We start from the raw sequence: 24,897 nt of genomic DNA, 5'->3' as shown, positions 1-24,897 counted from the left end.
TCAGGTGCTGCATGTAACATACAAGGTTCAAAATCCAGATTCCAAACTAAATTTGGTGGCTTAGGCACATCTCTAATCAGAAACCAAAATCTTTTATTCAGTCTGAGGTATATATTCAAGGTTAAGCAAGGATGCTGTTTATAGCTTTGATCATCTTAGTGAGCACATTATCAAGAATACTGAACTGAGTTCATATGTTAAGGCTTTATCACTGGTCTAACTCCATTGACTTTGTTGGAGTTACAACAGAGATGAATTTGCTCCTTGGTCTTTTGATGACAAAAGAAATTATGGATTTTCTATGAATGACTCAAATCACGCAAGAACCAAAGAAGAGATTTTTGTTTGTTTGTTAATAAATTTAATTTCCCCCCTGAGAATACTGGCTGCAACTTTACGATAAATGTATCTTTACAATACAAGAATAACCTAAAGTTCTGCTTTTCTTTCTGAGAAACATGTTACTTAATTTAAGCACTCTGGCTAACACTGACTGTTTTAGAGAGAGGGCCAGATTTTCCAAAGAATTCATCTCCCATTCAGACACCTAAGTGAAATGGCCAGAAAGTGTTCAACATTTAGCAACAGCCACTTCAGCCTCGGTGCTGAGCAATTCTGAAAATCTGTCCCCTTCACAGAAATTCCTGAATCATTTTAGTGAAAAATATTCTTTTTCTATCCATATATTTCCAAACTCTGTGCCATTTATGATTCTAATAGTCTCTTCTTGCTTTGGACAGCCTGCCTTACTATGAAATTAAGATTCAATATCAAGCTTACCTCTCCGTAAATCTTGACTCTGAACTCAGGAGAAATCAATTTCTCCTGATAATTATGTACGTGCTTTAGTTTGGCTAATCACATTCTAAAGATAGGTCTGGATTGTGTTAATTCTTAATAATAAACTGTCACTGGAGTCATCAGAAGCCAAAGAGAGAAGGACATTTTGTACGCATAACCTCCAGCACTTATCATTGGCCTACTTAGGATCTTCTCAGAGATTTGTATATTCAAGAACATATTTATTATTATTTGTTTTAGAGTAATACCTATAGGCACCAAATGAGATCAGGTCGCATTATGCTAGGTGATTTACAAATATATAGTTAGAGATAATCCCTGCCTAGGAGGGTTTACAATTTAAATAGACAAGACAGACAAAGGGTGTTGTCACAGAATGACATTGGCCCTTTAAAGGTACATCTACACAGTGCATGGCAGCTCATGGAAATGAGTCTCACAGCCTGGATTGAAAGGCTCAGGCCATGGTGCTAAAAATAGCTGTGTAGACATTGTGCCTCAGGTTGGTGCTTGGGCTTTGAAGCCCCACCCTCCTCCATAGACTTCAGAGCCTGAGATACACAGTCTACACAGCTATTTTTAGTGCTGGACCACAAGCCCTGATCTCAAATCTATCAATCCAGCCTCTGAGACATGCTGCCATGGGCTGCCACTCCCTGTGTGGATGTGCCCTAAGAAGGAGCAGGGCCACTGCACCTGTGATCATCAGCTGCCTCACAGTTGGGTTTTAAAAAAGGCATCTGGGCCCTCCAGGGAGAGACACCTGGTGAGAGAGGGTTACCTTAGAGCACAGTCAGTCAAACAGGGCAGGTGCTAGGAGCCAGAGACCGGGGGACTGCGGAAGGTCCTGGGAGGAAGTTGTGGTTGGTTCCTGGGAGAAGGCTGAAGGCAAAAAAGCACCAAGATGGGTTTGCTGACTGACTTCCCTGAGCCAAAGGGCCAGGTCTAGAGGGGTGAAGGCCAGAGAGCAGCAGCAGGAGTTGCCTGCTGCCATCTAAGCTGGAGAACCAAAGCCAAGAATCAGAAAAGGCAGAAGGCAGGGGAACAGCTAAGGGGCCTACCCATGAACACCTCCACACTGAAAATCTGGACCTAGGGGAGCAATGAGAAGGCTGGGGGGGTGAGGGATCCTCCCCTGGTGAGGATGATCTTCCAGAAGAGAGGCTGTGGCGGTTCCTGCTGGGAAGAGTGGAGTTCCACTCTGGCTGGAATGGCTGAGGTGTCTGTCCCGACAGAGGTACAGAAGAAGAGCGACCAGGAGTGTAAGTGTAATGGAAGACATCTGAGCATGGTATGGAAGGACTCCCAGCAGAGAAGCTGCTGTGAGTGGCTGCAGGGAAGAGCAGGGTTCTCAATAAGGTCTGCTTTAAAGCAAGAAGGGCAGTGCCTAATTGATGGGCTGTGGGAAATGGACTGTGGTGGGGATTTCTTGTTGGGGACAGCCCCAGAACTGGTGGAAGGAACAAGGGGGGAGGTAGGAGGGGAAACGGGCCAACAATGGGATTGTGGTGCAAGGGGGCTCTTGTCCCTTTTCTTCCCCTAGCCTTTCTTACCGGTCTAGAGAGCTCCCCCAAAAGTGGAGGAGATGGGAGTCCTGGCAACAATGGAGTTTCTACTCATGCCTGATGCTGCCAGAGCCCCAGGAGAGTGATGGCAAGTGACCTGGCAGTGGCAGTGAAGATGGTAACTACGGGGAAGGACCTGGGAGCAGACCAAGTGGGGACAACAAAGTTGACCGGGGGGGCCTTCACCCACAGTCATTCAGGAAGGGGACAGGGACAAGCACTGGAGGGAGGGGAAGGAGTAAAGGGAAAGGCCAACCACTCCTCCCAGCGAGGCTGCAGGCAGGGGAGGAGGGTGCCAGACAAGGCTGGGAAGTGGGGGGCATAATCACCAGCATGGGGTGGGGATATCGGCTCCTCCAGCTGCACTGGGGAGGAGGGGACTATACTAACCTGGGGGGGGGGGAGTGCAGTGTACGGGAAGGGGTCAACAGAAAAAGGGGGCTGACAAGCACTAGGGAGGGGACATTGGAACACAGGTCAAATGTGGCTGGGCAAGGGACAAACAACAAAGGATGGGGGGGAAAGGGGATGGGGATTGACACAGCCAGGGACAGGGCAGGGAAGGCTAGAAAACAAATTCCAAGGGCTAAGGCAGGGCAGGCAACAAAACTAACAGCCAGGGGCTAGGGCAGGGTAAACGAACAAAAAATTCTCTACAGAGCAAGCACAGGGTGTGGAGGACCAAACAAAATTGTCAGCAAGGGAAAGGGGGCAAAATTCAGGGAGGCTGGTGGGCAAGACACAGGATGGGAAGGGCCCACCAGCCAAGTGCAGCTGGAGGAGGGAGGACGTGCACTTGCTTGCAGAAAGTCCGTGCTCGCTGCTGCAAAGTCCCAAGTGGCAAAAGGGATAAGGTGAGCAGCTGGGCCAAGGAGTGGAGAACAGTCCCAGATGGTAGTTGGGGAGTGATAGAGGGGGCAGAGGCAATAGTGGGGGAGTAGATGGAGTAGGGGGAGGGCTCTATGCCACTCCCTCCCCCCCCTCACAAAAACAGTGGCTACCACCACAGAAGCAGAGATGATAAAATTGCTCAGTCCAGCAACAATTCCCCCTCCATAGTGGTCTGTGGCAGCGCCACGCACTCTCCCAATAGCAGCTTCTCTTCCTTCTCTCCAATGGCGGCAGCAGCAGCAGGGCACCCAGTCAGCAACAACTAATCAGCCAGGAGAGACCCCCGTGATGATGGTAGTGGGGTCCTTCACTCCCCTCTGGAAAACAGGCCAGCAGGGCCCCCTAGGCAGCAAGCAACTAGGGAGACAACCAGACAGCAGGAGAGGTGTGGCCAGGATGGAAGCTGGGTAAGCCAGCACTCATGTCAGGTCACTGCAACTCTAATTAATTACTCTAGAGCAGACCTGGTTAAGAAGAGCTGGGCCTGACTGATGGGCTGAAGAGAACGAAGAGACTAATTAGCCCTCTAGGCAAATCATACAAAAGGCACAGAAAGGAGGTGAGAAAGAAATAGCAGAGAGATTGATCTCGATCTCAATCTCTCCCGCAGGAGCTGGGGGCTCCCTAGGACTGTAGGGGGGAGGCTATATAGTGTACAAGGGTGGTGGATACTAATATTGTAAATAAACCACACCAAGTGTTTTACCAAAATGGTCTCTGAGTTGTTTGTAGGCTTGGGCAGAGGCAGGAGCCAGTGGGCCCTGCCACAGAGGGCTAAATCCCATTTTCAAAAGTGACTTAGAATTTAAGACCTTAAAGTCCCATTGAATTTCAATGACACTTAGACTCTTAAAGGAATGTCTACACTGCAAATGGACATCTGTGGCTGCCCATGCCAGCTGACTTGGGCTTGCAGGGCTCAGACTAAGGGATTGTTTAACTGCAGTGTAGAGATTCGGGCTTGGGACTTTCCCTCCTTGCAGGGCTTCTAGCTTTGTGAGGCTGAGTCAGCTGGCATGGGACAGCTATGGCGTTTTAATTGCAGTGTAGACACACCCTAAGTCACTTTTGAAAATGGGACTGAGGCCTTGCAATGCTGAGCTCAGCAGTGCTTAAATACCTTTAAAAGTTTGGACCTAAATCTCACTGAAAGTCAATGGGACTTAGACTTCTAAGTGCCTAAGTCACATTTTAAAATGGGATTGAGGCTCCTAAATCACGTAGGGCCTTTTGAAAATGTTACCCTTAGTGACTTGCCCAGGGTCACACAGGGAATAAGTGCAAGAGCCAGGAGTGGCATCCACATCTCCTGAATCTGAGTCCAGTACCATAACCGGAGAACCATCTGAATTCTTTTAGAGTTCAACTGCATTTTAAAAACTTCTTATTAAAGTTACCATCTTAGATAATTTAAATGGTGCATCAAAGACTGATAGCAGCCAGAATGCAAATGCTGTATCCGAAGAGAATAAAGCCCTTTTGAAGGCAAGAGAAATTGTCAAAGTTAAATTAAAAATTAAGACGCCATTCTGTGGGCTGTAGAGAAGTTAGGCTGTGAGGCAGTCCTTAAGGTCAAGGTGTTTCAGAATCCTTTTGAATGCAATAGTAACCTGACTCTGCTCCCCCAAACACCACTTATCCTGTGGTGAAATGTATAGGCATTGTGCATGAAAATATGTCTCTCTCATTTGTGAGTAGAAAAATATTTTCCTCTCAATTGTCCTTATTAAAACAACTCCAGTGATTAACTATTGAACTTGCTTAAGCCTTATCATTTAATTACCAATCAGTGTCAAAGGCAGCAGACTATCTCTGTTTGGTTTTGGTTGTTTCTAAATGAATAAACAATTGATGCATTTAAGTGACTCAAAATGGAAATGTATATGCTCTTATACATCAAAACAACCACTGTAGTTGCAAGTAGTGTATTTAATAAATATTTATCTCACTTAAGGTCTTGGAATCTAGAAGATGGGGTTATTTTAGTACTGAAATGGCAAAGAAAAATATGGATAACATTAGTGAAGAATATGGCTAATACTAGACTCCCTCCCTGCCTTCACTCTGTCTCCCTCCAGGCTTGCATTCATAGAGCATGGAATCTGCCATTTCTCATATTCTCTATATTAGGATTCTTTGCTATCTTATTGACCTTGCCCGTCAAAATGAAAGACACAGTACTGTAATATGGGACAGTGCTTTTGTTCTCATAACCAATTTACTGCCATATACTGTACAGTATTCTGAAACTCAGACATGCAGTGTTTACTACTGGTTATTATATCCTAAACTGCCTGAATGAGTGATTATCTCAGTGCTAAAATCCTGTTACAATTAAAGAAGAGCCTGAAACAAAACTCCAGATCCAAACACTGCTGGATTTTGAGGAGGATTCAGTATCGCTGCCTCTACCTCCGTCAGGGGTCAAAACAAAACTCTGGATGTAAACACCTATCATCTTCAGAGCTGGAGTTCAAAATCTGAATCTGAAATTTGAAAAGCTGGCCTATCTTTAGTTACAATGAAGTTGTTTGGTAGAGTACCACCAGCATTACTATTAAGCAGTAAGGAAAAAGTTTGATAAGTTGTGTTTGTGCTTTTATAGTTCTTGGCTTTAGCTGGGCAAAAAAGATATTGCAATGAGTGACATGATGATCTCAGGGTACGTAAAAGGCCTTCATCACCCTAATATTTCAGTGCTTATTTCTATCCCAGTCCAAACCAGGAAGTAGCAGAAAGTTCACGAGACCCTGTTCCCAGACAAAAGTGACATTTTGAACAAGCATCTGAACTTTTGGATGTTACTTAAATCAATCCTGAAAACTTTCTCCTCTTGAATAAATAAGCCTAGAACCATATCTTTGTTGCATGATTTAAGAATGACCTTGGTCAGTCAAATAGGATATTGCTAGAGGAATTCCTGGACTGGTTAATATCAGTAAGCAATTCTTCTGGACTTCATTCATAAATTAGATACAATCATATCATTTTTCATACACACTTCTTGAAACTCTATAAGACGTTCTGAAAAATCTAGCAATTCACATATTAATCAAACAGAACTAAAGATCTTTCACTGTAGTTCGGCATTATCAAACATTGATTAGTTACATTGTTTACAATAAACAAATGCTATTTTTTGTTCTGTGACAAAAAGTCTTTAATTTTACATTTAAATATTTAAAAAACTAAATTGCTTTTAATGTGAATGTTAGAGGTACATTTTTATCTTATGTTATATAGTTTAAGGGAAGAACCTGTATTCAGGCATAAGAATCTCTCTCTGTTTCACCATCTGCAAAATGAAGATAACAATATTTACCTACAGCAGATCCACAGGAGTTTTGCAACAATTAATTAGTTGATATTTGTACGTGTTTGAAAATGTACAATACTTTATCAATAAAAGTGCTAAGTATTGAAGTCCATATTTTAAAAAATGGGTACCTAAAGACAGGCATCGAAATACACAATTAATCACCTCATATTAGGCACCCAAGTTTAATTTTTTTACTCTGTTACATCATTTTAAGATTATTTTACTGAAAACATTATTTTATGATTTTCCCTCCTTCCTGCCCCCAAATTGCTTGCATATGTCAATGCTAACATATTGTGGTAATGTTATTAAAGTCATAAAAGCATTTATGGGCCAAAATCATCTTTAGTGTATGTCCCTTTACCTCAGAGCAAGTAAACCAGGGATAAACTTAGCATGATATAACTCAACATATAAAAGAAACTAACTTAAAGTTCAATAGGAAGGAGCCACAGCACAGCTCAATACTTTTGCCCAGAATTGTTGACCATCTCCAGCTGGTAGGTGGGTCACACACTTGACATCTTTGGAAAAAAATGTGTTTTGGGGGACACTCAGGAAAGGATAAAAAGGGAGGTCATAGATGATATTTGGGGCATCCTTTTGTGTGGACTGTTCATTCTCCATCTTTGTACAAAGTTGTTTTCTCCCTTCCAGCTGATGAACTCCATCAGGGTTCCCCAGTCCTGTGAATGTACTGAATGTTGTAGGTTGTTTTTCAATTACACTTTTTGGGTTTGTAGCTGGAAAGGATATTCAGAAAATAAAATGGGTAGATATTCCCTGTTCTCAGATGGAAGAATAAGGAATTCTATGGATGTAGGACTTTGCTATCCTGCTTTATTTGTGTATAAACTGAGAAACTCTGTGACTATGTACCCTACCTTCAAGTTCTCACCAAAGAGAACATCCACTGAAATCAATGGAAATACTGTTTATGGAGCATTTGTGGGATCATTTCTTATAGTTGAAATTCATGTTCCTCTGCAAATCAGATAAATTCCCTCTTTCTCTTCTTACCACTTCTAGGGTGAAGCTATCTGTTTCCAGTTTAATGTGAACAGTATGCACCTGTCAAGCTATACAAGCAAACACAGGAGGATAGATTGTGTATATGATGAAAGGACCATAAATGTTAAGATATCGCTGTTACCTAATGTGATAAACTTTTTGCCACAGATAATATCATTTGTATTTTAAGGCATAAATGGCTAGTCACTTTAGAACAAATAAAAGGAAACACTACTTTAAAGAGTCTATGTTGAAACTGCAAAATTCGCTGCTGGGTGTTGGGTCAGGTCCTGCACCTGTGAAGTCAATGGGAATTTTGCCCTTCACTTCAATGACAGCCAGATTAGGGCCATGGTAAAAAACACTGCGATTTGAGATTGCCATTTGAAAATGATAGCAGACCTATGTTTTGGACAACATATTCAGATGAAATTTAGTCTTGGCTAAATATTCGTTGAAGCTGCAATTGGAACTTAATGGTCAAATAACATGAAAACATTTAACATTGCATAAGAAATATTTCTGCACTATTTAATTCAATTTGAGATATTTCTTTGATTGGTTGATTTACAATTAATATGATTTTTTTCTAGAAACTTTAGAATCCATTTTTAAAGGATATTGTATCCTATTTCTCTTTGCATTAGATACTCAGAAATTATTCAACTTGATCTTGCTAAATCATGAAAGAATTAAACATGACTATATCACTTAGATATAGTTATGAAGCACCATTCTTGCACATCACAGTATTAATATAATAAGCAGGATGTCCAATCAATTTTATGTGCATTCAGTTTTATAATCTCATAATAATTTAATTTAATGTTGATGCAATTCTTTGCCAAAATAAACTTTTATTTGCTGGCTTTGTAATAGAAATGACATATACATTATACATAGTATTAGAGATAACAAGACTAATAGCTCTTGAACAGTATTCCTTAAAAATAAGGGGCAAATAGTGTGTATCTGATATAATGCACTGTAATGGTAGCCTGTGTTTTGGTGCCAATTTAAAACTCATTGAAATACCAAACATTGCTCTTTCCTGTGCCATTGCACTTACAGATGCATGGTACCTCACATGCATGTGTTTTTATATTCATGTTTTTAATAATGAATACTCCTTGGTTGTTTACATTTTCAAAGTATAATGCAGACATTAACCAATTACTCTTTACCTAGTCTGCAGACATAACATTATTGTCCTAGAAGTCTTAATATTCTGTATGAAATGTCTGATCCAAAGCCCACTGAAGTCACTGGAAATGGGCTTTGGGTCAGGCCCTAAGGTCCTGATTCAGGAAGGGCACCTAAGCATGTGCTTAAGTCCCATTGAAACCAATGCTTTTCTGAATGGGATTGTTTTAAAAATGTGCTTAAGTGCTTTTCAGGATTGGGTTCTAAGGCTTCCACTTTGGAGAAGAGACACTTGGGGAACACTTCCCCAGGCAGTGGGGGATGGGTATTCCTGAACCGACAACGGGGAGTGGATAGCTGCTGCAGACACATACTGAAATGCAAATAGTTGCATGTTTGAATTCAGTTCTGCCTGGAAATGCACTGCACTGAACAATTCACCAGTCAACACGAAACCCGAATTTGCTGGAGAAAGGGGAAGTCCCTAGTGTCACATCAAAGTTATCGTGTTTTTCTGTAGGGAATATCTCAACACAGACATTAGCACTGAACACTCACCACTCCCTGCACTGGCTTCCTCGGGGCTTATGAGCAGTTAGCACTCTTGCAAAACCCGATCAAAGGCTGAGCATCCAAAAGGCTCCAAAAAAAAAATCACTGGTCACTTTTGAAAACGGTGGCCTCAGTAATCTACCCTCGCAGGGAAGCAGCAGGATGCCCATGGTAACAAAAGGTAAACTGAGGCACAGCGAGACAGTGACCTGGAGACACAGGACGAGCACCCGAGGCTGGATCCCATGCTTTCTCCGAGCAGGCGATCGCAGTAGCTTCCAGCGTGGAGCCAGCTGGAGCTCCGCCGGCCCCGCTGCAGTCCCGTACTCCGCATCAGCACCGCAAGTGCCCCCCAGAGCAGCGATGCCGCCTACGTGTCCCCACCAGCCTCACCCGCGGGCTAATGATGAGTCAGGCAGGGCCCGGCGGGGGAGGAGAGGAAGGGGTCTCCCCTGACTCGCCTGGGGCCAGGCTGCACGTGCTCAGGCTTCTCTCAGTCCTGACGGAGCAGCCAATGGGAAGTCTCCCTGGCCGCCCAACCCACCCAGCTCCTCGGTGCACTGGGGACCGCGTGGCGTCAGCCCGCGCCCGAACCAACCAGCGCCCGCTGGACCCAGCAGCGCCCGCCGCCCTGCCTATAAGAGCCCGCGAGCCGGAGCCGAGGCGCCGAGCGCAGGAGCTGGGGGTGGCGCGGGCTGTGCTTTATCCTCCCCGCGCGGGCTGCTCCGGGCCGGCAGCGTGCGGAGCTCCGCGCTGGGGCTGAGCTAGACCAGGTCCCCTCGGTGACTCTCCCCCCTTTTCCCCACAGCGGTAAGGGCTCGGACCCTGTTTCCTCTGGGAGCTCTGCAGCCCCCTCGCTGCTCCTGCCCCCCATTGGCAGGTGCCCTGGTACCCCGTGAGCCGGCCGCCGGCATGCTGGCTCTCCTGGCTGGGCTGCTCTTCTCCCTCGCCTCCGGGGCCAGCTGGCGGGGAGCGAGGGGTCAGGAGAGCCCCCCGGGAAGCCGCTTCGTGTGCACCTCCCTGCCGCCGGACGCTGCCCCCTCGGGCTGCCCGATGCCCCCCATCCCCATGCAGGGGGGCGCCCTGCCTTCCGAGGAGGAGCTGAAAGCCACCGTGCTGCAGCTGCGGGAGACCATCCTGCAGCAGAAGGAGACCCTGGGCAACCAGCGGGAGACCATCCGGGAGCTGACGGGCAAGCTGAGCCGCTGCGAGAGCGCCCCCGGCCCCGACGGCAAGTCCGGAACCGCAGGGTGGAGGAAAGAGTTGGGCAAAGGCAAAGACACCATGGGCGACCTGCCCCGGGACCCTACTCAGGTCATCGACCAGCTGAGCCGGACCATGCAGAGCCTGAAGGACCGGCTGGAGAACCTGGAGGTAGGCGAGGAGCAGGGGCAAGCCCGATCCGGGCTGGCTGGGGAGCTGTCCCTGGTGCTGCAAACAGGGAGGCTGCCTACGGCGTGTGTGTGGGGCACTTTTAACCCGAGATGCCATCTCCACGGCAGCTCCAGCTGCCGGGCACTAACGAGTAGCTCTCGAGGGACTGATGTCACCCACTAAAAATACACGGCTCGCGTTCAGGAGAGCAATTAACGAAGTTGCTCCCAGTCACAGGCTGAAATAAACAGGCGTCGCTTCCCAGCAGCTACAGATGGTTGATCGAGCAGCAGGGGCTCGCCAAGAGCCTTTATTTACAGCTTACCTATTCTCCTCCTCCTCCTCGCAAGATCTACCCTAGAGTCGTGAGAGCGAGCGAGGGCCTCGTGTTGATTTGAGGCATAGGAGGGAGAGGTTTGAGGAGAGAAGTGGGTGCATGTACATAAACGATGGCTTTGGACAAGCCATCTGCGGGGTCAGCCCTTGTGCTGAGTGCGTGTGAAGTCGCTAATGAATTCCGTGTATGTTCACCTAAAGAGAAAAGCCAGCAGGAGGGGCTACCCAGAACTGAGTTGTTCTGGTTAATAGCAAACAGGCAGCGTCTCCCTCTTCATATGCCCTTGCCATTAACATGAACGGGAAGAGATTTGCGGGTTTTATTTTCCTGCTGTTAGGAGCTTAGGATCTGGTTTTAATATTTCTAAATCTCTGCCGGGGCGGAGACCGTGCCTGCCGAGGGTTTGCCGTGGGATGCTGGCCTTGCCGGTCCAACGACCTCGCCACATGGTGCTGAACAAAACAGCAGCAGCCGTGAGAAAGTTGTGCAGTGCGGGCCCTAAAGACAATCGGATGCTTTAGTGCGAGTGGGTCTAGAGTGAAAGTGAGTCACTGGATAACTGTACAGACACCAGGCCTGCTCCACAGCCCATTGAAACCCCTGAAAAGGGTCTCCTTGACTTCAGTAAGCTTTGGAGCAGGCTCACGATGAGATGGCACTCGGGGCAATGTTTTGCTTGGATGGAAACTTTTCCAACAAGTGTGGCTGGGTTCCCCCCCCAGACCATGGGGAAATTTTCTCCTATGTATTTTCTTTCTATGTATTTTCTCTCCCGCCCCATTCTGATGGATGTGATGATTCCCAAGAGTGTTTTAAATGATTTATTAAAAGTTCACATCTATTCAACTATTAGTAGCTGTTCTTAAAGAATGGCTGTTGAATCCGTTTTAATCAGATCAATAGTAGAGGCTTTTAATATTTTTCAAGGCACTTCTCCATTGGCTACTTTGCCACAGAAGTGACCGTGCATGGACCTTGCCTGCTGCTGGAGATGAGGGTCTTCTGGAGCCAGGCTGGCTCACATGTTAAGGGACTGTCCTAGGACACAATCCATGTAGCTAGAAGTAAGCAGGAGGGTTAACCTGGCAATGGATACCACCTTTACAAATGTTTCACAGAACTGTGTTTTGGGATATAGCCTACCATCTTGGAAATTCTCCAATTCACAGAAAACTTGGTTCTCTAGAACAGTGCTTAGAGACCCATTACTCGTACTGCTTTGGAAGAGCAGACTGCATCTAGGGATAGAAGCTTGGTACAGTGACTTGGCTGAGTGGGCAGCTAGAGAACAGGTCATCTTTTGGAAAAGGGGGACCTCAGGTACATTTGAAAATATTTGGTCTGACGTTTTAGAAATCTTTGGTTAATTCCTAGCAGATGGAAACTAAGATGTTAGTCTCCTTTTTCCCCCTGCCCTATTCCTTCCTTTCCTTAACCTCCCTTTCCAGTCCTTTGCTTTTTTGTTCGCTCTCTCTTGTTCTCCTGTTATTATTGGAAAAGAATATTCAATAAAATATGAATAATTTTTTTAAAGGTCTGCTTCTCAAGGACAACTTTGAAAGCTTTTCCAGTTCAGTGTAACATTCAGACTCTTATTATGTTGCTGATTATTAAAGCATCTCATGATAGCATTATATTTTTTGGGGAAAAGGAAAGTTCCTACAATAAAACACCCACAGAAGATAAAACTCTCAGTATTTAGCTGTAATTTAAGTAAATCGGTGTTATTTGGGATAAAAACTATCCCACTTTGACAGTTTAAACAAATAATTTTCACAATGGATCGTTTTCAGAGTTGATTTGATGAAATATCTGAACTCTTGTTGTTTTAAAATATCCAAAATGTCTATGATTTATTAATTTGGTAAATAGTGTATTTTGGTTACTTTACTTTAAAAGTAGATTAACATTTTCTTGGTTTAATTTAGAGTTGTTTAACTAACCCGGTTAATATCATTTTTTAATTAGTTGAACTATAATTAAATAGAATTGTTTGTTTGAAAATGTACAACATGTAGCTATGTAATTAAGATACATCAATCTTGGTTTCTTGCATTTATTTTATTGAACTATCTTTCTTAAACGTACAAACTCAGTGATATGAAACAAGGGAAGCATGAAATAAGTGAAGCAATAAAACAGATTCATTTCTTCAATACCAATATCTATTTCTTTTGTTAGTCTGAGAGCTTTGAACATGACGTTGCTTTTTAGCATTTGTTACACTTTCAGGAGGGCTTAGTGTTCTGGGTTTGAGAACTGTTTTCGTTTTCCTTGGTCATGAATAGACCCACATTTCACAACTTTTGCTTTTTCAGAAGTGGCATAAAATATTTTTCTCTTTTTTTTGAAGCACCAACTCCGAGCCAATGTGTCATATGCAGCCCTGCCTAATGAGCTTCGAGAGATGCTTCAAAGGAGGCTTGGAGAGCTGGAGCACCAGCTTTTAAGCAAAGTGGCTGAACTTGAGGATGAGAAATCCCTGCTTCATAATGAAACTTCAGCCCATCGGCAAAGGACAGAGACAGCCCTGAGTGCACTGCTAGAGAGAGTTTCTGAATTAGAAAAAGGTAATTTGGAAAGAAAATTTAAAACCTTTCCCTCATGTTGCTGTTTAGCTTTCCCTGTCTTCTGCTGCACTATTAGAATTGCACCTCTTAAGATAAAGAGCATGTTCTTGTGCTGAGGGACTGTACTATCCCTCTGGAGATAGGGGTTCAGTTCCTGCCTCTGTCACAGATTTATTGTTTGACAAGTCACTTTGTCCGTAGGGTTTCCCATCTCTACACTGGAGAAAATAATATGGGTTTTGAGGACAAATCCCTTAGTTTGTTGGATGCTAAGATACCTTTAGATATGGGGGCTGCCACGTAAATGGATAAGGAAGAAAAGGCAATTCTCATCAAAAGTGCTTTTGACACACTTTGTTAGCTCACATGATTTTTGGTGCAGGTAGTTAGTGAACACCACTTGCCTATGGGCATAGGCTGCTGCAGCTAGCTTCACCCTCTAGATCTGCAGCCACTAACTATGCAACTAGACCCGTTCCACTTCTTCTTTGTTGAATACACCATTGACACAACCTTTTGGTTTTCATTAGTGACTAATATTATCTCTGAGATTCAACAGACCTTGAAGCATGTGTCCTATCCCAAATGTGCAGACTTAGGGTTTTACCATGGATTACACATGGTGCCACTGGGGGACACTCTTAATCCTAATCATTTAATCAGATACTTAGATTAATTATTACTGAGAAACTGCATGCATGAGTAGAGTCAATTTATTTAACTTACAAATGTATATGGCCATGAACTACAAAATGAAATTGACTGTAAGGACAATATGCCTACGGAGAGAATTGCATAGTGTTAGATTATCCTTAAATAATGTTAGTAAAAATAGCAGGTTTGGACAATGACTTGCCAGGATGAATGGACTATCTGCTTTAAAAACCAGTTGTAGTGGGTATACTTTCAAAGCAGTGCAAACGTACACATCTTCTGAATTTTAAACAGACTAATGGATTCACTTGTTTAGTACTGGGCGTATTCTTTTCCTTTAAAAACGGTGTGCAAAAAGAGATGTCTAACTGTTGGTCACTTAACATTTTCCCAATATCAAAGCTAAAGTCTGCGCAGCAGTGAAAATGTTTGGTGAGATGCACTAAGCTTGGAGCAATGAACCCTTCCAAATTAACAAGTTTTGCTAGAACTTTTTTAATGAAGACTATGCCTTGAGTTGCAAACTCACTGACACTTGTAATATTGGGTCTGAAATAGTGTGTCCTTGTAGGACATTGGTCCTCAGAAAGAGGAGTCAAAAAGGATCCACTATCCAGTGCTTATAACTCTTCAGGGGACTAAACATAGCTGGGAACTTTCAAAAAAGCTGATCTGGCAAAGATTTCTAAGGAGTTGAAGTGTTTGGGGCCAGGAATTGGGAAACATGAGTTCTTATCCTGGCAGTGCTATTGCTTCTCTCTGATTTTTATGGAACTCACTTAGTCTTTCCTGTGCTTCATTTTTCTTCTCCTTTAAAGTGGAGGATAATACTTGCAATGCTTAATTCTTGGAGCTGTTGAGAAATTCAGTCCATTAATGTTTGTGAAGCCCTTTGGGATCCTCTAATGAACAGAGGAATACAAGTGCCAAGTATTATTTATTTCAAATGCTGATCCATTTGTAGTCTATTTATGAGCAATAGGCTGTTAGCCATGCATAGTGCCATAATCTCTCAGTGGACCTTGCATTTGTCCTGTGACTTTCTCACTGGCAAAAGACAATCTTTTGTAAAGTATGCTAGGGGACTGTGCAAGAGTTCTACAACTGGCTCTTGATTTTTATATGGAGGTGTTACAGATGATTGTGGACTCCAAGGGCTTGTCTACCTGGTGTGGTAATGAGCACCGCAGTGTATGATTTCTAAAGCACACTGACGTGTTGCTCATTATTTGGTCTGCATAGACCCTGTTGGTGCACACTCAAGGTTCCCTGCTGCATGTTAACATAGTGCTATGTTAAAATGCACTAGGAAACATTTTACTTCACACCAGTAGGGTCTAATATGGATCAATTAATGAGAAACATGTTAGCACGCTTTAGAAATCACATGCCATGGTGCTCATTGCCCCACCAGGTAGACAAGCCCCAAGTTGTACAACCTTCAGGATTCCTAAAGTCTCTCCTCAATCTTATATGCTAATTGCTTTATATTTAGAACAATTTGTGTGGGAGAGCCATTAAAAGGCAGGACTGAGAGGAAGGGTGTTCCTGTGATTAACACACTGGCTTGGACCTCAAGAGATCTGCATTTAGTTCCTGGTTCTGCTGCAGACTTGCTGTGTTTCCTTCACCAAGGGCCTATCTCTGCCCACATGTTCATCTGTAAAATGGGATAACAATCTTCCTTTGCCTGTCTTGTCTAGTTAGACTGCATGCTCTCTGGGGCAGGGACTGTTTCTTACCATGTGTATGTAACCTAGCACCTACCATTACAACTGTCATGTCTGTTTTCTTTTGGTTACTTCTTATAGACAGAGTTGGTAGCACCACCTATATTAAAGGTACCCTGGGGAGAATCAGGTGAAGATCCTGTTTTTAGTCGCTTTTTGCTTTGCCAACCAACCATTCGGGGGTGAAACTTTCCATGTCAAGCTGAATGGTTTTGGCTAAAGTTTTCAAAAACAACAAAAAAATGCAACCATTTCTAAGATTGAGGGTAGGAGAAAATGCATTGTTTTGGACATGTTAAATTCTAGCTTTAGTGCCCCATGCTTTGGCGAAAGGGCTTGAAATTTGTCAGGGGAATGGCCTTCAAGTCAAGGATGTGCCTTTTGACATCCCTGTGAAAATCTGCCCAAATCTGGCCAAGTTATAAATCTTTGAAAAATCAGTTTACACATGTTTAGTGGAGAATTCTTTGATTTGTAGCAGTTACATTTTTGAAGTTTGCATCCTCACTGAGCATGCTTGAGTCTTGGAGGACCACTGACCAGACTGTGCATGCAGTATCCTCCGAGATACTCCCTCAGCCCACAGCTAGAGGGATAAAGCCAGGCTTTCCCTGTAATGGCTGCTCCCAGCTACTTGGGGCCAGGCACTGGAACTGAGAGCAGAGAGCCTGTCTCTCCTGTGCTCTGTGACTTCCTCACTTTTGCCTGGGTGCCAACAAGGGGAATGTGGAGGAGGCAGCCAGGTGATCTGAATGCAGAGGGGACAAAAGCCAGACTGGGGGAAGAGAGGATTTAGACTGGGGCAAGGAGTCTGAGACTGGGTCTGGAGGGAGGGGAGAGAAACTAGGACTGGTTGGGCAAAGAGAGTGGGAGCTGTGTGTGTGTGGAGGGGCGGGGGAAGGAATGGAGACTAGGACCAGCTGGGCAAAGAGGGTGGGACTAGGAGACAGTGAGAAAAATGGGGTGAAAAGGGAGAACCCGAACCAGTTGGTTGGGGGAACACTGAGACTGGAACTAGGGGCAGACTGAGTGTGGCTGGACAAGGAGACTGGAGCTGAGAACCAGTGTTGGGGAAGGAACGGGGGCAGAGGAAGGGAAACAGATGTGAGAAGGAGGTGGGGTGTTTGTGAGAGAACTGGGATTGGCTGGTTCAAGAGACTGGGACAAGAAACTGGGGAGGATTATGGGTAGGGGGAAGACAGAGATTGGATGAGGAACCTGGAGAGGGAGACTGGGCCTAGAAGACAGTGGAGGGGATAGACAGATCAGAAGAGGAGCTGGGAGGAGGGAACTGGTACTGGCTGGCCAAATCAACTAGGACTAAGTGTGGGGAGTGGAAGAGATTGGGAGTGTATGTGTGGGCTGTGACTGAGACTGACTGAACAAGGAGACTGGGAATGGTAGGCAAGAAGAATGGGCCAGGGACAATGAGCCACAGGTGGGGAAGAGACCAAAGTAGGATGGGGAAAAAAGGGTCAAGCTTGTGGGGGAAATGTGTAGAAGAGTCTGTGCTAACTGGAGCACCACCTGCCTCCAGAGCCTGGGATGGAACCTGACCAAGATTCCTGAGTCTCTTCATTCCCCTGCCGGCAGCAAACATTTGCCAGTGCATTTCACAGATGAGTGTGTCTCAAAGCTCTCCAGTGTTGGTCCACATAGCCATAGTAGGTATCATCCACTATCAGTTACTTTGCTAGCACAAGTGGCAGAGGTCTGTGTGGTGGATTTAAAAGTTCCCTGCTGATTATGATGCCAGGTAGTGGAATTTCTGGTTATTTTTTCCAATTTTCTTTTTTTAATAACCTAGGAAATTACACACACAAAAAAAAAAAACCCTTGTTAAAAACATTATTGAGGCTGCAAAGACAAGCACACAAAAGTTAGGAAATGCTGGAATTAAGGTTGCACAGGCAACCCTAATTTGGTCCCCTTGTGCATAATGTGCTAGGATACGGTCTTTAATTACATGCTCAAGTCACATAACATGTGGAAAAAAATAGTCCCTGCCTTGTACAGTGCACAGACTAGATCTTCTCTGGGGATGAATCAGAGTTATGTAGTGAAGGAGGCTGTTGTCCATAGGACCCCTGCTTTACTTGTTGCAGAACATGGAGGTGTGAGTAAACAAGGCAGAGAACTGCAGGAAGAGTAAGGACGGTCTCATGGATAAGGCAATTGTAGATTGCCCTGGAGAACTGAATTCTATCCCTGCTTCCTGAGTGATGCTGGGCAAGTCACTTAAACCAACCTTTTCACAGGAGCTTATAAATGGTTTTCCTCATTTTTCTGGGTGCCCCACTGGACCTTGGGGTCTAATTAGCAGAATTGCTGAGTGCTCACAGCTATAGCTGAAGACAGTAGGAGTAGTGTTTTGAATATATAAAATGCTACATAATGCTAAATATTAGAGCTCATCACAAACCTCTTGACACAATTTTCCACTGGAAAATGCCATTTAGTCAAAATCAAAATGTATTGTAGTAATGTGGTGGTTCTGATGAAATTTTCAACTGGAAAATCAATTTTTGTTTTGATTCTTATATTACATTAATAGATAATCTACATTATATTCTGTATAATATATAAATTTAAAATTAAAAATAACAAAAGTTGAAATAAATCAACATTATCCACAGAGAAATGTTTTGAATGTACCAATTTTTGTGGTTTTTTGTTTTGTTCTGCAGTAAGCCTTTTTCATTCATTCAAACTTCTTTTTCATTTCAGTTCAGAATCAGTCTTCAAAAAATTTCCCATGGAATGGAAATTTCAGTTTGCAATTAAGCCTACTAAGTAGAAATCTGGTTCTAGTCATTTCAGATTGGCCACCAAACCTACTGAATACTCTTCACCTTATTCTCTGTGCTTTTTGGTCCCCATCTCTAAATTGGGGATGATACCCCCTCATCTTGCAGGGGGTTTGTGAAGATAAATTAATATTTGTGAAGCACTTGGATACTATTGAGATGAGCTCCGTAAAAATGGTCATGGGAAAAATAATTTAGTCTCTAGAGCTGCCTTTAAATAGTGGGGAGTAAATCAGGCCTAGGCCAGACAATGGGCAACAAGGAGAAAACAAAATATTGAATAGCTGCTTATTAACTGTGCGCTGTCCATTCTGTGCATTGACTGAGGCAGGAGTTCTATGGAAAAATAGTATGTGATGATCAAAGACTGTATCATAGCACAGATGTCTATGGGGGCCAAATTCAGATTGTCTGTGCAACTTTAATTAATGTACTTTGAACATAGTTTGGGTGTAATTCCTTAAATCAGCCAAGATTAGAAAATGATAATGTCTCAATTTATTTAGATAAAACTGCTATTTAAGTGTTTTCTCTTGCTATAACCATAGGTAGCAGTGCATTTAAATCACCTGATGAATTCAAGGTGTCCCTCCCTCTGCGCACAAATTATTTGTATGGGAAGATCAAGAAGACTCTGCCAGAGCTGTATGCCTTCACTGTGTGCTTGTGGCTGAGGTCAAGTGCTTCTCCTGGAATTGGAACACCTTTCTCCTATGCTGTCCCTGGGCAGGCGAATGAAATTGTGCTGATAGAGTGGGGGAATAATCCAATCGAATTGCTAATCAATGACAAGGTGAGAACTAACTACTTTTCTGTCTAGAATACACAGCCAAGTTAAAAAGATATTTAAAGGCCTGATTCTGTACTATGAAAATCTCTGATAATTTTTTTATTGACTTTGATGGCAGCAAGATCAGGGCACTAAAGTTTAAAATAAAATTGTGCACACTTTCATAGAATGGCTTTGAATAAAATTAGGTGATGCTTTTGTTCATGAGAATAGGTAATGTGGTGTATATACCTGGATATTCATTAACCTATGCTTGTACATTAAAATTACAAACATTCAGATGTACTGGGTCTGAGTCTCCTTTCATTCACACCCATGTAAATCAGAAGTAACGTCTTTGAAGTTAAACCAGTGTAGAGTCTGTATAAATGAGATCACAGTCAAACCATGATGTTCTTTTAAAATTAATAGGAATTTAATATATCAGATTGAACCTGGCATAAAATTAATCTGAGAGCAAAGAGAATAAGGCATATGTCAGAATCTTTAAAAAAAAAAAAAAAAAAAAAAAAAAATCTCTTAACTAGTAAGTCTTCAACTTATGTCAAACTTTTCCAACTGTTTCTTTAATTATAAGAAGGTTAATTAGCAGGTGCCTCTCCTATAAAATGTTGAACACCTACTGAAGGTCTGTTAATATTTTTTGGGGGGTGTGTGGGTGTATGTATGTGGGGGTGGGGAGGGATGTGTGTGGATAAGGTTAGAACTTGCTTATCTCTAATAGTAAAATGTTGTTCCCATTTGAAGGCTTGTTAGCCTACACTGTCTGACTTCAGTGGGCTTTGGATCATGTCCATAAAGGGGCCTAATCCTGTGCTCTTTGAAGCCCATAGTAAGTCTCCATAGACTTCAGTGAGAGTAAAAAGGGCTCAAAATATTTTTCTCTGCAAATAGAGTGCAGCAGTGTTTTCTACAAATGAAACAGGCAAGCTTCAGGATTGAAGAGAGATAAACTTAGCACAAAACCTGAATGGAAGGTTAGGGCTAAGCATTAAGCGATTTAAACCACAACAAAGAAATGCTATGGACTAATATGCAGCATCAGATAGACTGGTGGTAGCCTAGATTCTCAAACCTGTGGTATTTAGCCACAGCTGGAACAGAAAACATGTCTTACACTCTGAATTTCCAGTGCATTGAGCTTACCTTTGCCCCTCCTGTTATTGAGATTCTCTTTTTAGCCATTGGCAATGTAGCTGTAAACCTAGAATAATGTAGAATGACTTGCGTTAAATTTTTGGTGGGAATGAATGTCCGTCCTGTATCAGACAAAGCCTATGGAGACCCTAGAATAGTAATGAAGCTTGGTCCTTGAATAATGACCATAGGCTGTACTGCCAAACTCAGGCCTCTGGCATTCATTGCTGTTATCTATATGTAGGTTGCCCAGCTCCCTCTGTTTATTAGCGATGGAAAATGGCATCATATCTGTGTGACGTGGACAACTAGAGACGGAATGTGGGAGGCTTTTCAGGATGGAGAGAAACTTGGCACTGGGGAAAACTTAGCCCCTTGGCACCCAATTAAGCCCGGAGGTATCCTAATTTTGGGTCAGGAACAGGTGAGTTTTTAAGAGGAATTCTTTCCTATGATAAAAATCAATAAATCTCTTTTCTCTAAAAGCAGAAATGAAAGAACTCCTACCGTTCACGAACATGAAATGAATTTGGAATTCAGAGGACTGTTGTTGTCCAGTTATAAAATACCATTCCCCTTTCTCCATGTGTCGCATCTGACATTCATGACTAAGCAACAGACATTTGGTGGAATCAGTACCTGTTACCATGCTGTATTTCTCTTGGTATATAATGAATATTTCCTGTTGTAAGTCTTAACTTAATGCTAAAATATGAAGCATTGGCTCTGTTACTTTTGCCAGCGATCTGACTAATGCCTTGAATATGAATCCTTTGAAACTGATTGCTGATAGGTATATGCTTGCTAAATACTTTATGGAAAGGGACTGAATTGGACCAGTTACAAGTGCATCTGAACACAGTGATGGGCAACTGCCTGCAAGCTATAATGGTAGCTGCTGGGCCTCTAATCTGTGGACCAAAATGTGCCTGTCCCTCTGTAGGGGGACAGAGAAACTGCAGGGAGTCCCTTAGTTCTCCCACCCCCACCCTCTTCATAGCCAGAAGACTGACACTGTTGCTTTATGAATGAATAGAGGGGTCCAACTATCATGTGAATGGAGCACTAAACCCCAAGGTTGCATAATGGAGATGCTTGTGGCTGTGTCCAAGGTCATTTCCTGCCTTGCCCCGGAGGTGAAGCCATTGGAGGCTGAAGCACATGCTAAGCCTTTTTTAAAGGGGCAGCTTAGGCCACTTGTCTCTGTAATGCTCAGACCTCTCCATTCATGCTTTGTTGACTAGTTACATAAGTCCTCCAATCATTAGCTGCAGTGACTTATGTAACTAACCAACACAGTGCAAATTGTGCTATTCCAATAGTGGCAATAGCCTGTACAATTCTTTTTGTAAAGTGGGGGAAGATATCTTACTGTGACACTTGCAAATAATATTTAAATAAAGAATAAACTGAAGGATTTTGTGATTGACTTCTGAACTGAAAAGGGAGTGAGATTCAGCCAATGAAATTATTGGCTGTAAACTAATTGCTCAGCTCTGTTATCAAAAGCAAGTACAAAGAGAATGACTTACAAACTTAATTTTTAGTATTGGAAGTACAAGATGAAACTCCTTAGACAAGCTACTATTAACTGTATATCAGAAATAGTTCTTGTGAACAGTATTTTTTACTCCAACTTGCCCAGGTTCAAAACTGGACTGGCCAACGTGTAATTAATTTTGTACTAATTCGGTTTCCAGTCTCTGCATAGTAGATGCTCAGTTCAGTAGTAAAGCCCTGGCAGAGCTCTGCTGTGAAGCTTTCTCTGTCTACTTACTATCCTTGACTGCAATCTGTATTAACTCAATTTAGCTCTTTGCCTCCTGCTAATGGCTGGACCATTTAAACAGTGAGACTGCTACTGCCTCCAACTTGATGGTGATAGTCCTTTAACACAGGCAATAGAAACTATGCTCCTTTAGATCCAAAGTTCCTGGTTCAATCTTTGCAGATGGCTGGTCCATGGGCATGGTTATATTTACTACTATAATTGCCTAAGGGCTAAATCCAGCACCCTTTACACATGTATAGTAGAGCACTGAACTCAATGAAATCTGTGCAATCTTTACACAGACTAATCTCTAAATCAGCTCAATTTTTTAAGGCCAGTCCATGTATACCTTACATCAACAGGCGAGCATGAGTAGCCCCTCTGATTTACAGTGTGGCCCTTTGCTACTGGAAATGGCATTCGCTCTTTTTTGTGATATTGCATACCAGCTATTCGAAACATGAGCTTCTCAGTATTAGAAAGAGCAATATTTTGTAAAAAGTTAAACAAAGCCTATTTAGAAACCTTTTTGGTGACTAGCGTTTTGCATTTGCATTTCACCTATTGCTGGTCGTATGGGTGGTTTCTTTTATGTTAAAGAAAAAAATAAAATAAGCTGTTCAACTAATTCTAATTTTTTATATGCATAAAGGACACAGTTGGAGGAAGATTTGATGCAACTCAAGCCTTTGTTGGGGAGATGAGCCAGTTCAATATATGGGACAGGGTCTTAAAAGCAGAGGACATCACGAATATTGCTAACTGCTCTACCAACATGCCTGGCAACATCATACCCTGGGTTGATAACAATGTTGATGTGTTTGGCGGTGCAACTAAATGGCCTGTGGAGACCTGTGAAGAGCGTCTGCTAGATTTATAGCTACAATCCTTTTTCTATCTAAGTGCCCCATTTTATTAGGACCATCTCTTGTGAGGTCTGACACACTTATTTCCCCACCAGATGAATTGGGAAAAAAATCCTGAGTAAACTGCTTGGGTACAAATAAAGCTGGCAGTTACTGGCACGAATCCTGAAGATGAAAGATGCAGTCGTCATCTTAAGGCTGATCCAAAGCTATCCAGTAGGTTCAATGGACTTTGGATCAGGCCCTTGCTAATTCTTCTGGGGGAAAATCTTCTGCAAATACGTTATCTATCTCAAGTGGCAGAATTGCTCCTCTGATAACATGTGGTACAAACAAAGCACAAAGGTTTTTAAGAGGCTAATCATACAGCGTGGTATTGAATCTTCCCCCCCCCACATGTATTCAACACTTTTTTACACCCTTTTTAAAAAAATGAGGTAATCCTTTTACTACAGTTACCATGTCTTAACTCAATACATAGCAGCAGAATAGCCACTCCCTGCATTACAAAATGTAATTGCTTTACAACTTAGACAAGTTAGGATCCTTGTCTTATGATATGTGATGACTTAAACACTCTGCTTCCTTCCCCAGTCCTGAAGAAGACCTCTGTGTCGCTCACAAGCTTGTACCTTCCACCAATAAAAGTTGGTCCAATAAAAGATTATCTCCCTTATCTTGGGAGATAATCTCGCTCATGACCTAAGGGAGGCAATTATAATATGATGCAAATGCTATTCCATTCCAAATTCAGAGAAAGGGCTAGATCCTCAACTGATGTAAATCAGCATAGCTTCATCAGTTTCAGTGGAGCTACATCAGTTTATGCCATTTGAGGATCTGACCTAAAGTCTACACGTGTTCCCTCCGCCCCCACCCCTATGGACAGGAGATGGTTGACTGACTGTACTTCATGTAGGTTGATGAGTGTGCTGCATTTCTCTCTCCAAATTCCATTGCTCTACTGTTTTTTGTTTTTGTTTTGTTTTTTCTTTTCTAAATACATATAAAATGTTTCTAAGTGAATTTCAGTTTTGTTTTGCTATGGAAGGCCTTTTTATGAGCAAGTGCCAAAGTTCAGTTTCTGCTTGCTGAAAATCACTACATACAATATATTTTTTTCCAACATAAGTCTCTATTGCAGACACTTGCTGTGTTATGATGGTCCTATGTGCTATGATGAATGTGCTGGCTTTCAATTCTTGTTAATTGTCATGACTTCTGTAAGCATTGAGCTGACTTTATAAAGTATATTTTATTATGCTTTTTCTTTCTCAATACTTTACTTTGGAGACAGAGTTGTATTTTCTTGGTATTGGTGACTCTTTGGTTTGTGGCTTGCAGATAGCATATGTACTGTACCAGAAAAAGAGAGAGTTAATACTCCTATTCATGTAAAGAAAAGTGATTTTTAAAAGGGGAAATTTATAAAGTTAAATATCATATTTTTCATATGTTTTGAATTGTAAATCTCTATAGTGACAGTTGCATTTGTAGGATAAAATTACATATTCCCTCTAATATGTAGTATTATGTTCTTAAAAAGAGAATTCTTATAATTAAATTTTAATTAAAAATG

General features: G+C 42.7%; 1 protein-coding gene and 1 long non-coding RNA gene across 3 annotated transcripts in view; both read left to right on the top strand.

Annotated features, from left to right (window-relative positions):
* Nucleotides 1-7,730, top strand: part of LOC137155280 (uncharacterized) — a 95,822-nt gene extending 88,092 nt beyond the window's left edge. For both annotated transcript variants that reach the window (XR_010920399.1, XR_010920400.1), the window contains exon 3: nt 7,606-7,730. This is a non-coding gene — a long non-coding RNA (uncharacterized lncRNA). The remainder of the gene's footprint in view (nt 1-7,605) is intronic.
* A 2,252-nt stretch (nt 7,731-9,982) lies between these two features.
* On the top strand, nt 9,983-24,897 carry NPTX2 (neuronal pentraxin 2). Its single transcript, XM_067550930.1, has 5 exons — nt 9,983-10,656; nt 13,347-13,563; nt 19,303-19,547; nt 20,926-21,105; nt 23,105-24,897. Exons 1-5 carry the CDS (start codon nt 10,195-10,197, stop codon nt 23,330-23,332), a joined length of 1,332 nt encoding a protein of 443 aa, XP_067407031.1. The 5' UTR covers nt 9,983-10,194; the 3' UTR covers nt 23,333-24,897.

This window comes from Emydura macquarii, unplaced genomic scaffold (assembly GCF_026122565.2).
Source record: "Emydura macquarii macquarii isolate MOO-44397 ecotype Brisbane River unplaced genomic scaffold, CSIRO-AGI_Emac_v2 contig_1348, whole genome shotgun sequence".
NCBI classification, from domain to species: Eukaryota; Metazoa; Chordata; order Testudines; family Chelidae; genus Emydura; species Emydura macquarii.
This window is presented reverse-complemented; position numbering and strand designations above follow the sequence as displayed.